The sequence below is a fragment of the Catharus ustulatus genome, chromosome 34, assembly GCF_009819885.2.
Source record: "Catharus ustulatus isolate bCatUst1 chromosome 34, bCatUst1.pri.v2, whole genome shotgun sequence".
In the NCBI taxonomy this organism is placed as follows: domain Eukaryota; kingdom Metazoa; phylum Chordata; class Aves; order Passeriformes; family Turdidae; genus Catharus; species Catharus ustulatus.
In genome coordinates, this window is record NC_046254.1 from 1,306,192 (window position 1) to 1,324,268 (window position 18,077).

At 41.7% G+C, this 18,077-nt stretch overlaps 1 protein-coding gene across 1 annotated transcript in view; it reads left to right on the top strand.

Moving 5' to 3' along the window:
• Nucleotides 1–11,602, top strand: part of KPTN (kaptin, actin binding protein) — a 32,550-nt gene extending 20,948 nt beyond the window's left edge. The window contains exons 10-13 of the mRNA XM_033083880.2: nucleotides 712–847; nucleotides 1,711–1,932; nucleotides 4,855–5,260; nucleotides 11,565–11,602. Coding sequence (XP_032939771.1) covers nucleotides 712–847; nucleotides 1,711–1,932; nucleotides 4,855–5,260; nucleotides 11,565–11,602 — 802 coding nt within the window. The remainder of the gene's footprint in view (nucleotides 1–711; nucleotides 848–1,710; nucleotides 1,933–4,854; nucleotides 5,261–11,564) is intronic.
• Nucleotides 11,603–18,077: the final 6,475 nt, after the last annotated feature.

Below are 18,077 nucleotides of genomic sequence, written 5' to 3' on the forward strand. Positions count from 1 at the left end.
TGGCTCTCCCCAGGAACCTTTGGGACTCTTTGGGAATTTTTGGGAATTGTTTTGAGATATTTTAGGGAATTTTTTCTGTTAAATTTTGAGGAATTTTATGAGATATTTTTGAGATATTTTTGGGAAATTTTTTGGGATTTTTTGGGGGGATTTTTTGAGATATTTTGGGATTTTTTTGGGATATTTTTGGGATATTTTTGGGATTTTTTTGAGATATTTTTGGGTTATTTATGGGGAATTTTTTGGGATTTTTTGGGGGATTTTTTATGGGGATTTTTTGAGATATTTTGGGGAATTTTTGTGGCATTTTTTGAGATATTTCAGGGAATTTTTTGAGCTGTTTTTAGGGTATTATTGAGATTTTTTTGAGGAATTTTTTTGGATATTTATGGGATTTTTTTGAGATATTTTTGGGGAATTTTTGAGATTTTTTTTTTACATTATTGAGATATTTTTGGAGATATTTCTAGCATATTTTTAGGATATTTCTGGGCTATTTTTAGGATATTTTTGGTAACTTTTTAGAATTTTTGGGGGGATTTTTTGGGATATTGTTCTGGAATATTTTGGGGAATTTTTGTGGATTTTTTTGGATATTTTTGAGATTTTTTTGAGATATTTTTGGGATTTTTTTGAGATATTTCTAGGATATTTCTAGGTTATTTTTAGGATATTTTTAGGCTATTTTTGGTAACTTTTTGACCTCCCCAGGGGCCTCCTGAGGCAGGGTCTGTCTCAGCCCTTGGCTCTCCCCGGCAGCCGCGGCTCCGACGCCGTCGTTTGCGCCAAAGTCACCGACGTCGACTTCGACGGCGTCAACGAGGTCCTGCTGGGGACCTATGGACAGGTAAATCCTAAAAATCAAAAAATTCCACCCAAAAATTCCAAAATTCCACCCAGAAATCCTCCCCAAGTCCTCTCAATTTTCCTCCAATTTTTCCTGATTTTTTTTTCCAATTTTTCCCCAATTTTCACCAATTTTTCTCCAATTTTATCCCAATTTCTCCCCAATTTTTCTTGATTTTTTCTCCTATTTTCTCTGATTTTCCTCCAATTCTCCCCCAATTTTCCTTGATTTTTCTCCAATTTTCCCTGATTTTCACCCACTTTTCCCCCAATTTTTCCCAATTTTCCTTGATTTTTTCCCCAATTTTTTTCAATTTTTTCCCAAATTCTCCCCCAATTTCTCCCCAATTTTTCCCTGATTTTCTCTGAATTTTATCTCAATTTTTCCCTGTTTTTTCCACATTTTACCCCATTTTTTACCCCAATTTCTCCCATGTTTTCCCCAATTCCCCCCAATTTTTCCCTGATTTTCTCCCATTTTTCCCCCAATTTTCCCTGATTTTCACCCAATTTTTTCCCCAATTTTCCTTCATTTTTTTTCCCAATTTTTCACTGTTTTTTCCCCATTTTACTCCATTTTTTACCCCAATTTCTCCCATGTTTTCCCCAATTCTCTCCCAATTTTTCCCCATTTTTTCCCAATTTTTTTCCACTTTCCCCCCAATTTTTCCCTGATTTTTTTCCCAATTTCCCCCAATTTTTCCCTGATTTCTCCCCCAATTTTCCCAATTTTTCCCCATTTTTTTCCCCACTTTCATCCCAACTTTTGCCATTTTTTCCCCAATTTTCCCCAATTTTTTGCTGATTTCTCCCCCAATTTTTCCCAATTTTTTCCCAATTTTCCCCCATTTTTTTCTCCCCCAGGAGCTGCTCTGTTACAAATACACCGAGGTCCCTTCCGGGGTCACTTCCGGGGTCGGCCCCGGGGTCACTTCCGGGTCGCGGGGTCACTTCCGGGGTCACTTCCGGCCGCTCTGGAGCCGCCGCTTCCCCTCCCCCCTGCTGGCGCTGGAGCCGCTCGACCTGACGGGGGATGGGCTGAGGGAGCTGGCGGTCGTGTGCCTGGGGGGGCTCCATGTCCTGCAGGTAAAAATTCCTAAAATTCTAAATTTCTAAATCCCTAAAATCCCAAAATTCCAAAATTCAGAAATTCTGAAATTCACAAAATTCCAAAATTCTGAAATTCTGAAATTCTGAAATTCACAAAATTCTGAAATCAAAAATTCACAGCGGTCGTGTGCCTGGGGGGGCTCCATGTCCTGCAAGTAAAAAATGTAAAATTTTAAATTTCTAAATTTCCAAAATTCAGAATTTCCGAATTCCCAAAATTCTAAATTCTGAAATTTACAAAATTCTGAAAATTCTAAAATCAGAAATTTGCAAATTCACGAAATTCACAGCGGTCGTGTGCCTGGGGGGGCTCCATGTCCTGCAGGTAAAAATTCCTAAAATTCTAAATTCCTAAAATCCCAAAATTCTGAAATTCTGAAATTCACAAAATTCCAAAATTCCCAAAATTCCAAAATCAAAAATTCAAAAATTCCGAAAATACGAAATGCTGAAAATACACAAACTCACAAATCCCCAAAATCTTAAAATTCCAAATCCCCAAAATCCCCAAATTCCCAAATATCAAAATTTCAAAATTTCCAAATTCCCAAAATCCCGAAATTCTGAAATTCACAAAATTCCAAAATTCTGAAAATTCTAAAATCAAAAATTCACTAATTCACAAAATTCACAGCGGTCGTGTGCCTGGGGGGGCTCCATGTCCTGCAGGTAAAAATTCCTAAAATCCCAAAATTCCTAAAATCCCAAAATTCTGAAATTCTGAAATTCCAAAATTCCCAGAATTCCAAAATTCCCAAAATTCCAAAATCAAAAATTCGAAAATTCCGAAAATACAAAATTTTGAAAATTCACAACATCCCAAATTCGCAAATCCCCAAAATTCACAAAACCCCAAATCCCCAAATTCCAAAATTCCTAAAACTCCAAATCCCCAAAATCCCCAAATTCACAAAATCTTAAAATTCCAAATCCCAAAATTTACCAACCCCGGAAGTGTGCGTTATAGCCCGGTGTGTCCTTATATGGACAGAGCTGGGAATTTACCAACCCCGGAAGTGTGCGTTATAGCCCCGTGTGTCCTTATATGGGCAGAGTTGGGAATTTACCAACCCCGGAAGTGTGCGTTATAGCCCGGTGTGTCCTTATATGGACAGAGTTGGGAATTTACCAACCCCGGAAGTGTGCGTTATAGTCCGGTGTGTCCTTATATGGACAAAGTTGGGAAAATCTCCCCAAAATTCCCCAAATTTTCCCTAAAATTCTCAAAATTCCCCCAAAATTCCCCAAGTTCCCCCCCAAAGGCAAAAAAATTCCCCAAATTTATTCAAATTTCCGCCAATTTTCCCCAAATTTTCCCTAAAATTCCCCCAAATCCTCCAAATTCTCCCCAAATTTTCTCGAAATGCCCCAAAATCTCCCAAAATTCCTCAAATTCTCTGCCAAATTTTTCTTAAATTCCCTAAATTTCCCCCAAAATCCCCCAAATTTTCCCCAAAATCCCCTAAAATTCCCAAAAAATCTCCCAAATTTCCCCCAAATTTTCCCCAAATGCCCCAAAATCCTCAAATTTTCTCTAAAATTGCTCAAAAAACACCTGAATTTATTCAAAATTTCCCCAATTTTCCCCAAAATTCCTCAAAATTTCCCTAAAATGAAAAAAAATCTCCAAATTTTCCTCAAATTTACTCAAATTTTTCCCAAAAATCCCTAAAAATCCCCAAGTTTTCCCTAAAATCCCCCAAATTTCCCCCAAAATCCCCCCAAAATTCCCTAAAATTCCCCAATTTTTCCTGAATTCCCCAAAATTCCCCCAAATTTACTCAAATTTCCCATAAATCCCCCCAAAATCTCCCAAATCTCCCCCAAATTCCCAAAAATCTCCCAAATTTTCCCCAAATTTCCCCTAAAATCCCCCAAATTTCCCCAAATTTTCCCCCAAATTCCTCAAATTTTCCCCAAATTTCCCCGAATTTTCCCTAAAATCTCCCAAAATTCCCCAAATTATCCCCAAAATTCCTCAAATTCTCCCCCAATTTTTTCCTTAAATCCCCAAAATCCCCCCAAAATCCCCTAAAATTCAAAAAAAATCTCCCAAAACCCCCTAAAATTCCCCAAATTTTCCCTAAAATTCAAAAAAAATCTCCCAAAATCCCCAAATTTCCCCTAAAATTTTCAGATTTTCCCCAAATTTCCCCAAATTTCCCCAAAATTTCCCCGAAAATCCCCTAAAATTCCCCAAATTTTCCCTAAAAATCCAAAAAAATCTCCAAATTTCCCCCAAATCTCCCAAATTCTCCCCAAATTTTCTCAAAATCCCCCAAAATCTCCCAAAATTCCCCCAAATTTTCCCTAAAATTCCCCAAATTCTCTCCAAATTTCCCCCAAAATTCCCCAATTTTCCCTAAATTCCCCAAAATTACCCCAAATTTATTCCATTTTCCCAGATTTCCCCCTAAATTCCCCCAAAATTACCCCAAAATCCCCAAATTTCCCCTAAAATACCCAAAATTCCTCCAAATTTTCCCCAAATCCTCAAATTTGCCCCAAAATTCTCAAATTTTCTCTAAAATTCCTCAAAAAATACCCAAATTTATTCAAATTCCCCCAATTCTCCCCAAATTTCCCCCAAAATCCCCCAAAATCCCCCCAAAATCCCCTAAAATTCCAAAAAAAATCTCCCAAAACCCCCCAAAATCCCCAAATTTCCCCTAAAATTCTCAAATTTTCCCCAAATTTCCCCAAATTTCCCCAAAATTTCCCCGAAAATCCCCTAAAATTCCCCAAATTTTCCCTAAAAATCCCCAAAAAATCTCCAAATTTCCCCCAGAATCCCCCAAATTTTCCCCAAAATTTCCTCAAATTCCCCCAAATTTCCCCTAAAATTCTCAGATTTTCCCCAAAATTCTCATTTTTTCCCCAATTTTTTTCTCTCCCCAGCACAGCCTGGCCCCGACGGCGCGGCTGCTCCGGGAGCGGCTCCGCAGGGAGGCGCGGCAGAAACGGAACCAGAAAAACCAAAATCTGGAAAAAATCCCCGAGAAGATTCCGGAAAAAACTCCCGAAAAAAATCCCGGGAACGGGGAAAAAATCCCGGGAAAAATCCCCGAAAAAATCCCGGGAAAAATCGCGGAAAATTTCCCGGGAAAAAGCGGCGAAAATTGGCGGGAAAATGCCGAGAAATTCCCGGGAAAAAGCAGCGAGAATTGGCGGGAAAATGCTGAGAAATTCCCGGGAAAAAACTCAGAAAAAATCCCGGAAAAATTCCCGGGAAAAAGCGGCGAAAATTGGCGGGAAAGCAGCGAGAAATTCCCGGGAAAAAGCGGCGAAAATTGGCGGGAAAGCGGCGAGGAGGGGGAGGGGGAGGGGGGAGGGGCAGGGCCATGAAAAATAAATTTTTAAAAAATTGAAAAATTAAAAAGAGACAAAAAAAACAAAATTTAAAAAAAAAAGGAAAAAAAAATCCAGAAAAAAAAAAAAAAACAAAAATTCCAAATATTAAAAAAGAGAAAAAAAAAGAAAAAAAAATCGAGACAAAAAAACCAAAAATTAAAATAAACAAAAAACCCAAAAAAATTAAAGAAGAAAAAGAAAAAAAAAATCCAGAAAAAAAATATAAAAAACAAAACCAAAATAAACACCCAAAATAAAAAAAAAAACAGAAAAAAAAAGAAAATAAAACAAAGAAAAAATCCAGACAAAAAAAACAGAAATAAAATAAATAAAAAAACCCAAAAAATTAAATATTAAAGAAAAGAACAAAAAGAAAAAAAAACGAAAAAATCCAGAAAAAAAAATAAAAAACAAAACCAAAATAAACGCCCAAAATAAAAAAAAAAAACAGAAAAAAAAGAAAATAAAATAAAGAAAAAAGCCAGACAAAAAAACCAAAAAATAAAATAAATAAAAAAACCAAAAAAAACAAATATTAAAGAAAAGAACAAAAAGAAAAAAAAATCCAGAAAAAAAATTAAAAAACAAAACCAAAATAAACACCCAAAATAAAAAAATACAGAAAATAAAAGAAAATAAAACAAAGAAAAAATCCAGAAAAAAAACCCCAGAAATAAAATAAACAAAAAACCAAAAAAACCCCAAATATTAAAAGAACAAAAAGAAAAAAAAAACAAAAAAATCCAGAAAAAAAAATAAACAAAAAACCAAAATAAACACCCAAAATAAAAAAAAAACAAAAAAAAAAGAAAATAAAACAAAGAAAAAATCCAGACAAAAAAACCCCAGAAATAAAATAAACAAAAAAACCCAAAAAATTAAATATTAAAGAAAAGAACAAAAAGAAAAAAAATCCAGAAAAAAAATTAAAAAACAAAACCGAAATAAACACCCAAAATAAAAAAAAAACCAGAAAAAAAAAAGAAAATAAAACAAAGAAAAAATCCAGAAAAAAAAAACCAAAAAATAAAATAAATAAAAAACCCCCAAAAAATTAAATATTAAAGAAAAGAACAAAAAGAAAAAAAAATCCAGAAAAAAAATAAAAAACAAAACCGAAATAAACACCCAAAATAAAAAAAAACAGAAAAAAAAAGAAAATAAAGAAAAAATCCAGAAAAAAAACCCAAAAAATAAAATAAACAAAAAACCCAAAAAAATTAAAGAAAAGAAGAAAAAGAAAAAAAAAATCCAGAAAAAAAATTAAAAAACAAAACCGAAAAAAACACCCCAAATAAAAAAAAAACCAGAAAAAAAAGAAAATAAAACAAAGAAAAAATAGAGACAAAACAGAAATAAAATAAACAAAAAACCCCAAAAAATTAAATATTAAAGAAAAGAACAAAAAGAAAAAAAATCCAGGAAAAAAATAAAAAAACAAAACCAAAATAAACACCCAAAATAAAAAAAAACAGAAAAAAAAAATAAAACAAAGAAAAAATTCAGACAAAAAAACCAAAAAATAAAATAAACAAAAAACCCCAAAAAATTAAATATTAAAGAAAATAACAAAAAGAAAAAAAAATCCAGAAAAAAAATTTAAAAAAGAAACCAAAATAAACACCCAAAATAAAAAAAAAAACCAGAAAAAAAAGAAAATAAAACAAAGAAAAAATCCAGAAAAAAAAAATAAAAAACAAAAACAAACAGAAAAGAAAAAAATTTGAAAAAAAACCAAACACTAAAAAACCTAAAAATAATAAAAAATAAAAGAAATAAAATTTAATTTTTTATTTTTTTGAGTGCTTGGAATTGTTGGGAATGCCCCAAAAATGGGGCTGGGGGGGATTTGGGGTCTCCCAAAAAAAAAAAATTTTGGGGAAGATTTGGGGGGTCCTGGGGTGGAAATTTTTGAATTTTCCGAATTTTTTGGGGGGTCCTGGGTGGAATTTTGGGGGTCCAGGTGTTGATTTTTGGGGTCCTGGGTGGAATTTTGGGGGAAATTCGGGGAGAATTTTGGGGTTTCCAGTTGAAATTTTTGGGTCTGGTGTTGATTTGGGGGTCCTGGGGTGGAATTTTTAAATTTTCCGAATTTTTTGGGGGGTCCTGGGTGGGATTTTGGGGGGTCCCCGTTGGGATTTTTGGGTCTGGGGGCGATTTTTGGGGGTCCTGGTGTTGATTTTTGGGGGAAATTTGGGGAGAATTTTGGGGGTCCCGGTTGAAATTTTTGGGTTTTCTGAATTTTTTGGGGGTCCTGGGGAGAATTTTTGAATTTTCCGAATTTTTTGGGGGGTCCTGGGTGGAATTTTGGGGTCCCTGGGGTTGATTTTTGGGTCTGGGGGGAGTTTTAGGGGGTCCAGGTGTTGATTTGGGGGATCCAGGTGTTGATTTTTGGGGTCCTGGGTGGAATTTTGGGGGAAATTTGGGGAGAATTTTGGGGTTTCCAGTTGAAATTTTGGGGTCTGGGGTTGATTTTGGGGGTCCCGGGGTGGAATTTTTAAATTTTCCCAATTTTTTGGGGGGTCCTGGTGTTGATTTTTGGGTCTGGGGGGAATTTTTGGGGGTCCCTGGGGTTGATTTTGGGGGTCCTGAGGTGGAAATTTTTTATTTTTCCGAATTTTTTTGGGGGGTCCTGGTGTTGATTTTTGGGTCTGGGGGAATTTTTGGGGGTCCAGGTGTTGATTTGGGGGGTCCTGGGTGGAATTTTGGGTAAATTTGGGGAGAATTTTTGGGGTCCCGGTTGAAATTTTTGGTTTTCTGAATTTTTTGGGGGTCCTGGGGTGGAATTTTTAAATTTTCCGAATTTTTTTGGGGGTTCCTGGGTGGGATTTTGGGGTCCCTGGTGTTGATTTTTGGGTCTGGGGGAATTTTTGGGGGGTCTGGTGTTGATTTGGGGGGTCCTGGGGTTGATTTTTGGGGTCCTGGGTGGAATTTTGGGAAAATTTGGGGAGAATTTTGGGGTTTCCAGTTGAAATTTTTGGGTCTGGGGTTAATTTTGGGTTCCTGGGGTGGAATTTTTGATTTTTCCGAATTTTTTGGGGGGTCCTGGGTGGGATTTTGGGGGTCCAGGTGTTGATTTGGGGGGTCCTGGGCTTGACTTTTGGGGTCCTGGGGGAATTTTTGAATTTTCCGAATTTTTTGGGGGGTCCTGGGGGGGATTTTGGGTCTGGGGGCGATTTTTGGGGGTCCTGAGGTTGATTTTTTGGGGACATTTGGGGAGAATTTTGGGGGTCCCGGTTGAAATTTTTGGGTTTTCTGAATTTTTTGGGGGTCCAGGGGTGGAATTTTTAAATTTTCCGAATTTTTTGGGGGTCCCTGGTGTTGATTTTTGGGGTCTAGGGGCGAATTTTTTATTTTTCCGAATTTTTTGGGGGGTCCTGGGTGGGATTTTGGGGGTCCTGGTGTTGATTTTTGGGTCTGGGGGCGATTTTGGGGGGTCCAGGTGTTGATTTGGGGTCCCTGGTGTTGATTTTTGGGGTCCTGGGAGGAATTTTTGGGGAAATTTGGGGAGAATTTTGGGGGTCCCGGTTGAGATTTTTGGGTTTTCTGAATTTTTTGGGGGTCCTGGGGAGAATTTTTGAATTTTCCGAATTTTTTGGGGGGTCCTGGGTGGGATTTTGGGGGTCCTGGTGTTGATTTTTTGGGTCTGGGGGCGATTTTGAGGGGAATTTTTGAGGAAATTTGGGGAGAATTTTGGGGGTCCTGGTTGGAATTTTGGGAATTTTGGGGGTCCCGGGGTAGGAATTTTTAAATTTTCCGAATTTTTTGGGGGTCCCTGGGGTTGATTTTTGGGGTCTGGGGGCGAATTTTTTATTTTTCCGAATTTTTTGGGGGGTCTGGGGGAATTTTTGGGGGTCCTGAGGATGATTTTTGGGGTCCTGGGTGGAATTTTGGGGGAAATTTGGGGAGAATTTTGGGGGTCCCAGTTGAAATTTTGGGGTCTGGGGTTGATTTTGGGGGTCCTGGGGTGGAATTTTTGAATTTTCCGAATTTTTTGGGGGGTCCTGGGTGGAATTTTGGGGTCCCTGAGTGTTGATTTTTGGGTCTGGGGGCGATTTTGGGGACGATTTTTGGGTAAATTTGGGGAGAATTTTGGGGTTCCTGGAGGAAATTTTGTGAATTTTGGGGGTCCTGGGGTGAAATTTTTGAATTTCCCGAATTTTTTGGGGGGGTCCTGGGGTTGATTTTTGGGTCTGGGGGGAATTTTTGGGGGTCCTGGGGTTGATTTTTGGGTTCCTGGGTGGAATTTTGGGGAAATTTGGGGAGAATTTTGGGGTCCTGGTTGAAATTTTTCGGTTTTCTGAATTTTTTGGGGGTCCTGGGGTGGAATTTTTAAATTTCCAGAATTTTTTGGGGGGGTCCTGGGTGGGATTTTGGGGTCCCTGGGGTTGATTTTTGAGTCTGGGGGGAATTTTTTGGGGGTCCAGGTGTTGATTTGGGGGGTCCTGAGGATGATTTTTGGGGTCCTGGGTGGAATTTTGGGGAAATTTGGGGAGAATTTTGGGGGTCCTGGTTGAAATTTTTGGGTTTTCTGAATTTTTTGGGGGTCCTGGGTGGAAATTTTTGAATTTTCCGAATTTTTTGGGGGGTCCTGGGTGGAATTTTGGGGTCTCTGGTGTTGATTTTTGGGTCTGGGGTTGATTTTGGGGGTCCTGGGGTGGAATTTTTGAATTTTCCGAATTTTTTGGGGGGTCCTGGGGGGGATTTTGGGGGTCCTGGGGTTGATTTTTGGGGTCCTGGGTGGAATTTTGGGGGAAATTTGGGGAAAATTTTGGGGGTCCCAGTTGAAATTTTTGGGTCTGGTGTTGATTTGGGGGGTCCTGGGGTGGAATTTTTAAATTTTCAGAATTTTTTGGGGGGGTCCTGGGTGGAATTTTGGGGTCCCTGGTGTTGATTTTTGGGTCTGGGGGGAATTTTTGGGGCGATTTTTGTGGAAATTTGGGGAGAATTTTGGGGGTCCCGGTTGGGATTTTGGGTCTGGGGTTGATTTTGGGGTCCTGGGGTGGAATTTTTGAATTTTCCGAATTTTTTGGGGGGTCCTGGGTGGGATTTTGGGGTCCCTGGAGTTGATTTTTGGGTCTGGGGGCGATTTTTGGGGACGATTTTTGGGTAAATTTGGGGAGAATTTTGGGGGTCCCAGTTGAAATTTTTGGGTTTTCTGAATTTTTTGGGGGTCCCAGGGGAGAATTTTTATATTTCAGAATTTTTTGGGGGGTCATGGTGTTGATTTTTGGGGTCTGGGGGAATTTTTGGGGGGTCCAGGTGTTGATTTTGGGGTCCTGGGGGGAATTTTTGAATTTTCCGAATTTTTTGGGGGGTCCTGGGTGGAATTTTGGGTAAATTTGGGGAGAATTTTGGGGGTCCCGGTTGAAATTTTTGGGTTTTCTGAATTTTTTGGGGGTCCCAGGGGAGAATTTTTGAATTTTCCGAATTTTTTGGGGGGTCCTGGGTGGGATTTTGGGGGTCCTGAGTGTTGATTTTTGGGTCTGGGGGCGATTTTTGGGGCGATTTTTGTGGAAATTTGGGGAGAATTTTGGGGGTCCCGGTTGGAATTTTTGAATTTTCTGAATTTTTTGGGGGGTCCTGGTGTGGAATTTTTGAATTTTCTCAATTTTTTGGGTCCCAGGGGGGGATTTTGGGGTCCCCAAAAATTATTTGGGGAGAATTTTGGGGGTCCTGGGGTTGATTTTTGGGGTTCCTGGGGTGGAATTTTTAAATTTTCCGAATTTTTTGGGGGGTCCTGGGTGGGAATTTTTGGGTCTGGGGGCGATTTTGGTGTCCCTGGGGTTGATTTTTGAGGAAATTTGGGGAGAATTTTGGGGGTCTTGGGGATGATTTTGGGGGTCCTGGGGTGGAATTTTTGAATTTTCCGAATTTTTTGGGGGGTCCTGGGTGGGAATTTTGGGGTCCTTGGTGTTGATTTTGGGATTCTGGGAAGGATTTGGGGGAAATTTTGGGGGTCCCAGTTGAAATTTTTGATTTTTCCGAATTTTTTGGGGGGTCCTGGTGTTGATTTTTGGGTCTGGGGGCGATTTTTGGGGTGAAATTTTTTGATAAATCCGTGGAAAATTTTGTTTTTTCCGTTAAAATTTTGTCAATTTTGGGGTCCCGGAGTTAAAATTTTTTAATTCCCGAATTTTTTGGGGGGTCCCGGGGCCGTTCCCAGGGTGGGGGCGGGGCCGTTCCCGCCCCTCCCCCCTCCCCCCTCCCCCCCTCCCCCCTCTCGCCCCTCCCCCACCCCCCCCATGGATCTTTAGCGGCGGCGGCGGGAGCGGACCCGAAGGGGAACAGGTAGGAAATTGGGGGAGGGGGGGTCAGGAAGGGTGGGGGAGGGGTTGGAGACCCCCGGGACCCCTCCCCAAAATCCCCTCCCCCACCCTCATCACCGCCCCTCCCCCACTTTGAGTTAAATTGAATTTTTTTATTTTTATTTTTATTTTTTTTTTTTTGGGGGTCGCTCCTTTGGGGTGGGGGAGGGGCGGAGTTGAGACCCCTCCCCCCACTTTGCGACCCCCTCCCCAAATTAAAAAATAAAAATAAAAATAAAAAATTTCCCGATGATGGGAACAGGTGGGTGGGGGGGGAGGGGGGGGGGAGGGGCAGCCAAAAAAAAAAAAAAATTCCCCAAAATCTTCGAAATTCGCCCCAAAAATATAAAAAAAATAAAAATAAAAATTTCCCCCCACGGGTTTTTCTCGATTTTCACCCAAATTTTCTCTCGGGGCTCCCCAGGATTTTTTTTCTCCTTTCTTTTTCTTTTTTTTTTTTTTTTTTTCAGTGATTTTTACCCCAAAATTCCCATTTTTTTTACCTCAAAATTCGCATTTTTTACCCTCAAAATTCCCACTTTTCCACCCCAAATTCTCGTTTTTTTCACCCCCAAAATTCCATTTTTTCCACCCCCAAATTTCCATTTTTTCCCCTCAAAATTCCCTTTTCTTTACCCCAAAATTCCCCTTTTTTTCACCCTGAAATTCTCATTTTTTTTCCCCTCAAAATTCAGATTTTTTCCACCCCAAGATTCTCATTTTTTTCACCCCTCAAAATTCCCATTTTACCCCCTGAAAATTCCCATTTTTACCCTGAAATTTCTCATTTTTTCCACCCCCAATTTCCCATTTTTTCCACCTCAAAATTCACATTTTTCCACCCCCAAAATTCCCATTTTTTACCCTCAAAAATTCCCATTTTCCACCCCCAAAATTCCCATTTTTCCCTTCAAAATTTCCATTTTTCCACCCTGAAATTCTCATTTCTTACACCCCAAAATTCCCTTTTTTTCCCCTCAAAATTCCCTTTTCCCCCCCCCAAAATTCCCTTTTTTTCCACCCAAAATTTCCCATTTTTCTACCCCCAAAATTCCCATTTTTACCCCCCAAAATTCTCGTTTTTCTACCCTGAAATTCTCATTTTTTTACACCCCGAAATTCCCATTTTTTCCCCTCAAAATTCACATTTTTTCCACCCCCAAAATTCCCATTTTTACCCTCAAAATTCCCATTTTTCCCCCCCAAAATTTCCCATTTTTTCACCCCAAAATCTCCCCTGGATTTTCCCAAATTTTCCTTTCATTTTTTTTTTCCCTTCATTTCCCAAATTCCCTCGAATTTCCCCCAAAATTTCCCTGAATTCTCCCAAATTTTGGGTTTTTTTCCCCAAATTTTTTCTCATTTTCCCCAAATTTTCCCCCAAAATTTCCTCCAAATCTGCCCCCGAATCTCCCAAATTTCTGTGATTTTTTACCCAAAAATTCTGCTCTAAAAATAAAAAAAAATCCCAAAAATTCCCCCAAATTCTGCCCCAAAAAAATAAAAAAAATCCCAAAAATCCCCCCAATTTTGGCCCAAAAATCCTCGAAATTGCCCCAAATTCTGCCCTGAAAATTTAAAAAAAAATCACAAAAATCCCTCCAAATTCTGCCTTAAAAATTAAAAAAAATCCCCCCAAAAATCCCCGAAATTCCCCCAAATTCTACCCTAAAAATCAAAAAAATTCCCCCCAATTTTTACCCCAAAAATAGCAGAAATTGCCCCAAAATCTGCCTTAAAAATCCCCAAAAATTCCGAATTTTTCCCCCAAATTCTGCCTTTAAAATCCCCAAAATTCCCCCAATTTTTGCCCTAAAAATCCCCAAAATTCTGCCCAAAAAATCCCCAAAATCCCCCCAATTTTTGCCCAAAAATCCCCAAAATTCCCCCAATTTCTGCCTTAAAAATCCCCAAAATTCCCCCAATTTTTGCCCTAAAAATCCCCAAAATTCTGCCCCAAAAATCCCCAAAATCCCCCCAAATTCTGCCTTAAAAATAAAAAAAAATCCCCCCAAAAATCCCCGAAATTCCCCCAAATTCTGCCCTAAAAATAAAAAAAATCCCCCCAATTTTTGCCTAAAAATCCCCAAAATTCCCCCAAATTCTGCCCTGAAAATTTAAAAAAAATCACAAAAATCCCTCCAAATTCTGCCTTAAAAATAAAAAAAATCCCCCCAAAAATCCCAAAAATTCCCCCAATTTCTACCCTAAAAATCAAAAAAATTCCCCCCAATTTTGCCCTAAAAATCCCCAAAATAGCCCCAAAATCTGCCCTGAAAATTCCCCAAAAATTCCGAATTTTTCCCCCAAATTCTGCCTTAAAAATCCCCAAAATTCCCCCAATTTTTACCCAAAAATCCCCCCAAAAATTCCCTAAAAACCCCCAAATTCTGCCCTAAAATTCCCCATTTTTTTTGACCCAAAAATCCCCGAATTTGCCCCAAATTCCCCCTCCCTCCCCCTCCCTTTTCACCGCGGATTTTTTTTTTCCTAAATCCCGGATTTTCCCCCCAAATCCTCGGATTCTCCAAATCCTCCAGAAAAAAAAATAGAAAAAAAACTCAAAAAATAATAAAAAAATTAATTAAAAATCGACATTTTTGAGAGAAAAAAAAGCAGAATTTTGGGGTTTTAATTAAAATAAAAATCGGGATTTTTTGGGGGAATTTTTTGGGATTTTGGGGATGGGAAATTCAGGATTTGGGGGCCTCGATTTGGGGGGAAAAGCTTCAAAAAATTGGGAAAATCCTCGGGATTAAAGAAAATCCCCGAAACTGGGGCGAACCCCGAGGGATTTGGGGAAATCCCCGGAGATTCAGGGCTGGGGTTAATTAATGGGGGGGTTAATTGGGGTAAAAGTGGGGCAGGAATTTGGGATTTGGGGCAGGAATTTGGGATGTGGGGCAGAAATTTGGGATGTGGGGCAGGAATTTGAGCAGGAATGGGGCAAAAATTTGGGATTTGAGGTAGAAATTGGAGCAGGAATTTGGGATTTGGGGTAGGAATTTGGGATTTGGGGCAGGAATTTGGGATTTGGGGCAGGAATGGGGCAGAAATTTGGGCAAAAATTTGGGATGTGGGGCAGGAATTTGGGCAGAAATGGGGAAGGAATTTGGGATTTGGGGCAGGAATGGGGCAGAAATTTGGGCAAAAATTTGGGATGTGGGGCAGGAATTTGGGCAGGAATGGGGCAAAAATTTGGGATTTGGGGTAGAAATTGGAGCAGAAATTGGGATTTGGGGCAGAAATTTGGGATTTGGGGCAGGAATTTGGGATGTGGGGTAGGAATGGGGATGTGGGGCAGGAATTTGGGCAGAAATTGGGAAGGAATTTGGGATTTGGGGCAGAAATTGGAGCAGAAATTTGAGATGTGGGGCAGAAATTGGAGCAGGAATTTGGGATTTGGGGCAGGAATTTGGGATTTGGGGCAGGAATGGGGCAGAAATTTGGGCAAAAATTTGGGATGTGGGGCAGGAATTTGAGCAGGAATGGGGCAGGAATTTGGGATTTGGGGCAGGAATGGGGCAGAAATTTGGGATTTGGGGCAGGAATTTGGGATGTGGGGTAGGAATGGGGATGTGGGGCAGGAATTTGGGCAGAAATTGGGAAGGAATTTGGGATTTGGGGCAGAAATTGGAGCAGAAATTTGAGATGTGGGGCAGAAATTGGAGCAGGAATTTGGGATTTGGGGCAGGAATTTGGGATTTGGGGCAGGAATGGGGCAGAAATTTGGGCAAAAATTTGGGATGTGGGGCAGGAATTTGAGCAGGAATGGGGCAGGAATTTGGGATTTGGGGCAGGAATGGGGCAGAAATTTGGGATTTGGGGCAGGAATTTGGGATGTGGGGTAGGAATGGGGATGTGGGGCAGGAATTTGGGCAGAAATTGGGAAGGAATTTGGGATTTGGGGCAGAAATTGGAGCAGAAATTTGAGATGTGGGGCAGAAATTGGAGCAGGAATTTGGGATGTGGGGCAGGAATTTGAGCAGGAATGGGGCAAAAATTTGGGATTTGGGGCAGGAATTTGGGCAAAAATTTGGGATTTGGGGCAGGAATTGGGCAGAAATTTGGGATTTGGGGCAGGAATGGAGCAGGAATTTGGGGATGTGGGGCATGAGGGATGTGTGGGGCAGCGCTGTGGGGTAGATTTGGATTTATGGAGCTGATTTGGATCTGTAGGGAAGGTTTGGATCTGTGGGTCTGAGGTGGTTCTGTGGGGCAGGTTTGGATTTATGGGGCAGATTTGGATTTATGGTCAGGTTCAGATCCATGGGTCAGGCTGGGATCTGTGGGGTAAGTTTGGATTTTTGGGGCTGATTTGGATTTAGGGGTCAGGTTTGGATCTGTGGGTCAGGCTCAGCTCTATGGGTCAGGCTCAGATCCATGGGTCAGGTTTGGATTTTTGGGGCTGTTTTGGATTTATGGGTCCGGTTTGGAACTGTGGGTCAGGTTCAGATCCGTGGGTCAGGTTTGGATCTGTGGGTCCAGATTGGATCTATAGGTCAGGCTCAGCACTGTGGGGCAGATTTGGATTTGTGGGGCTGTTTTAGATCTATGGGGCTGATTTGGATCTGTGGGTCCAGGTTGGATTCCTGGATCCAAGGTGGTTCTGTGGGGCAGGTGTGGATCTGTGGGTCAGACTCAGCTCTGTGGATCTGGTTCAGATCCATGGGTTAGGTTCGATTCTGTGAGTCAGGTTCAGATCCATGGGGCAGGTTCGGTTCCATGGGTCCAGATTGGATTTATGGGTCAGGCTCGGCTCTGTGGGTCAGGTTCAGATCCGTGGGTCAGGTTCAGCTCTGTGGGTCAGGTTTGGATTTGTGGGGCACATTTGGGTTTATGGGGCTGATTTGGATCTGTGGATCTAGGTTGGATTTGTGGATCCAAGGTGGATCCAGGGCTCAGGTTTGGATCTATGGGTCAGGCTTGGTTCTGTGGGTCAGGTTTGTATTTATGGGACTGTTTTGGATTTGTGGGTCAGGTTCCGTTCCGTGGGTCCAGATTGGATCAATGGGTCAGGCTGGGATCCATGGGTCAGGTTTGGATCTATGGGTCTGGTTCGGTTCCATGGGTCAGGTTTGGATCCACGGGGCAGATTTGGATTTATGGGTCAGGTTTGGATCCATGGGTCAGGGTCGGTTCCATGGATCCAGATTAGATCTATGGGTCAGGTTTGGATTTAGGGGTCAGGCTCGGTTCTGTGGGTCAGGTTCAGATCCATGAGTCAGGTTTGGATCTGTGGGTCAGGTTCAGCTCTGTGGGTCAGGCTCAGCTCTGTGGGTCAGGTTTGGATCCATGGGTCAGGTTTGGATTTGTGGGGCTGATTTGGATCCGTGGATCTGGGTTGGATTTGTGGATCCAAGGTGGATCCGTGGGTCAGGTTTGGATCTGTAGGGAAGGTTTGGATCCGTGGGTCAGGCTCAGCTCTGTGGGGCAGGTTTGGATTTGTGGCTCAGGTTCAGATTTATGGGTCAGGTTTAGATCTGTGGGTCAGATTTGGATCCATGGGTCAGGTTTGGCTCTATGGATCAGGCTGAGCTCTGTGAGTCCGGTTCGGTTCCGTGGGTCAGATTTGGATCCATGGGTTCGGTTCTGTGGGTCCGGGTCGGATCTATCTATGGGTCAGGTTTGGGTTTGTGGGTTCGGTTCCGTGGGTCAGATTTGGATCTATGGGTCAGATTTGGTTCCGTGGGTTCGGTTCCAGGTTCCGGGGGGGTTTCGGTGCGGGGGCGGCTCCGGGGGTCTGGGTTGGATCCGTGGGTTCGGTTCTGTGGGTCAGGCTCGGTTCTGTGGGTCAGGTTTGGATCTATGGGTCAGGTTTAGATCTATGGGTCAGCTTCGGATCCGTGGGTCAGGTTCGGTTCCGTGGGTTCGGTTCCGTGGGTCAGGTTCTGTTCCGTGGGTTCGGTTCCAGGTTCCGGGGGGGTTTCGGTGCGGGGGCGGCTCCGGCTCCTCCTTGGCAACCGCGCGGTTTCCATGGAAACGGGGATGGGGGGGGGGAGGGGGAGGGGGAGGAGGAGGGGAGGAGGAGGGGGAGGGGCTGCCCCGAAACGGGCTCCGAACCGGACCCAGAGATCCGAAATTGACCCCACAGATCCAAACCTGACCCACGGATCCAAATCTGACCCCATAAACCCAAACCCGACCCCACAGATCCGAACCCGAGCCAGGGCTCCATGCCAGCTCAAAATTCCTGATCTGTGCCCAAACCCCAGCCCCAAATCCCTGATCCCAAACCCGACCCCATAAACCCAAACCCGACCCCATAAACCCAAATCTGACCCCATAAACCCAAATCTGACCCCACAGATCCAAACTTGACCCCACAGATCCAAACTCGAGCCAGGGCTCCATGCCAGCTCAAAATTCCTGATCTGGGGACAAAACCCAGCCCCAAATCCCTGATCCCAAATCCTGACCCCACACCCCACACTCCAAACCCCAGCCCCACACCCCAAATCC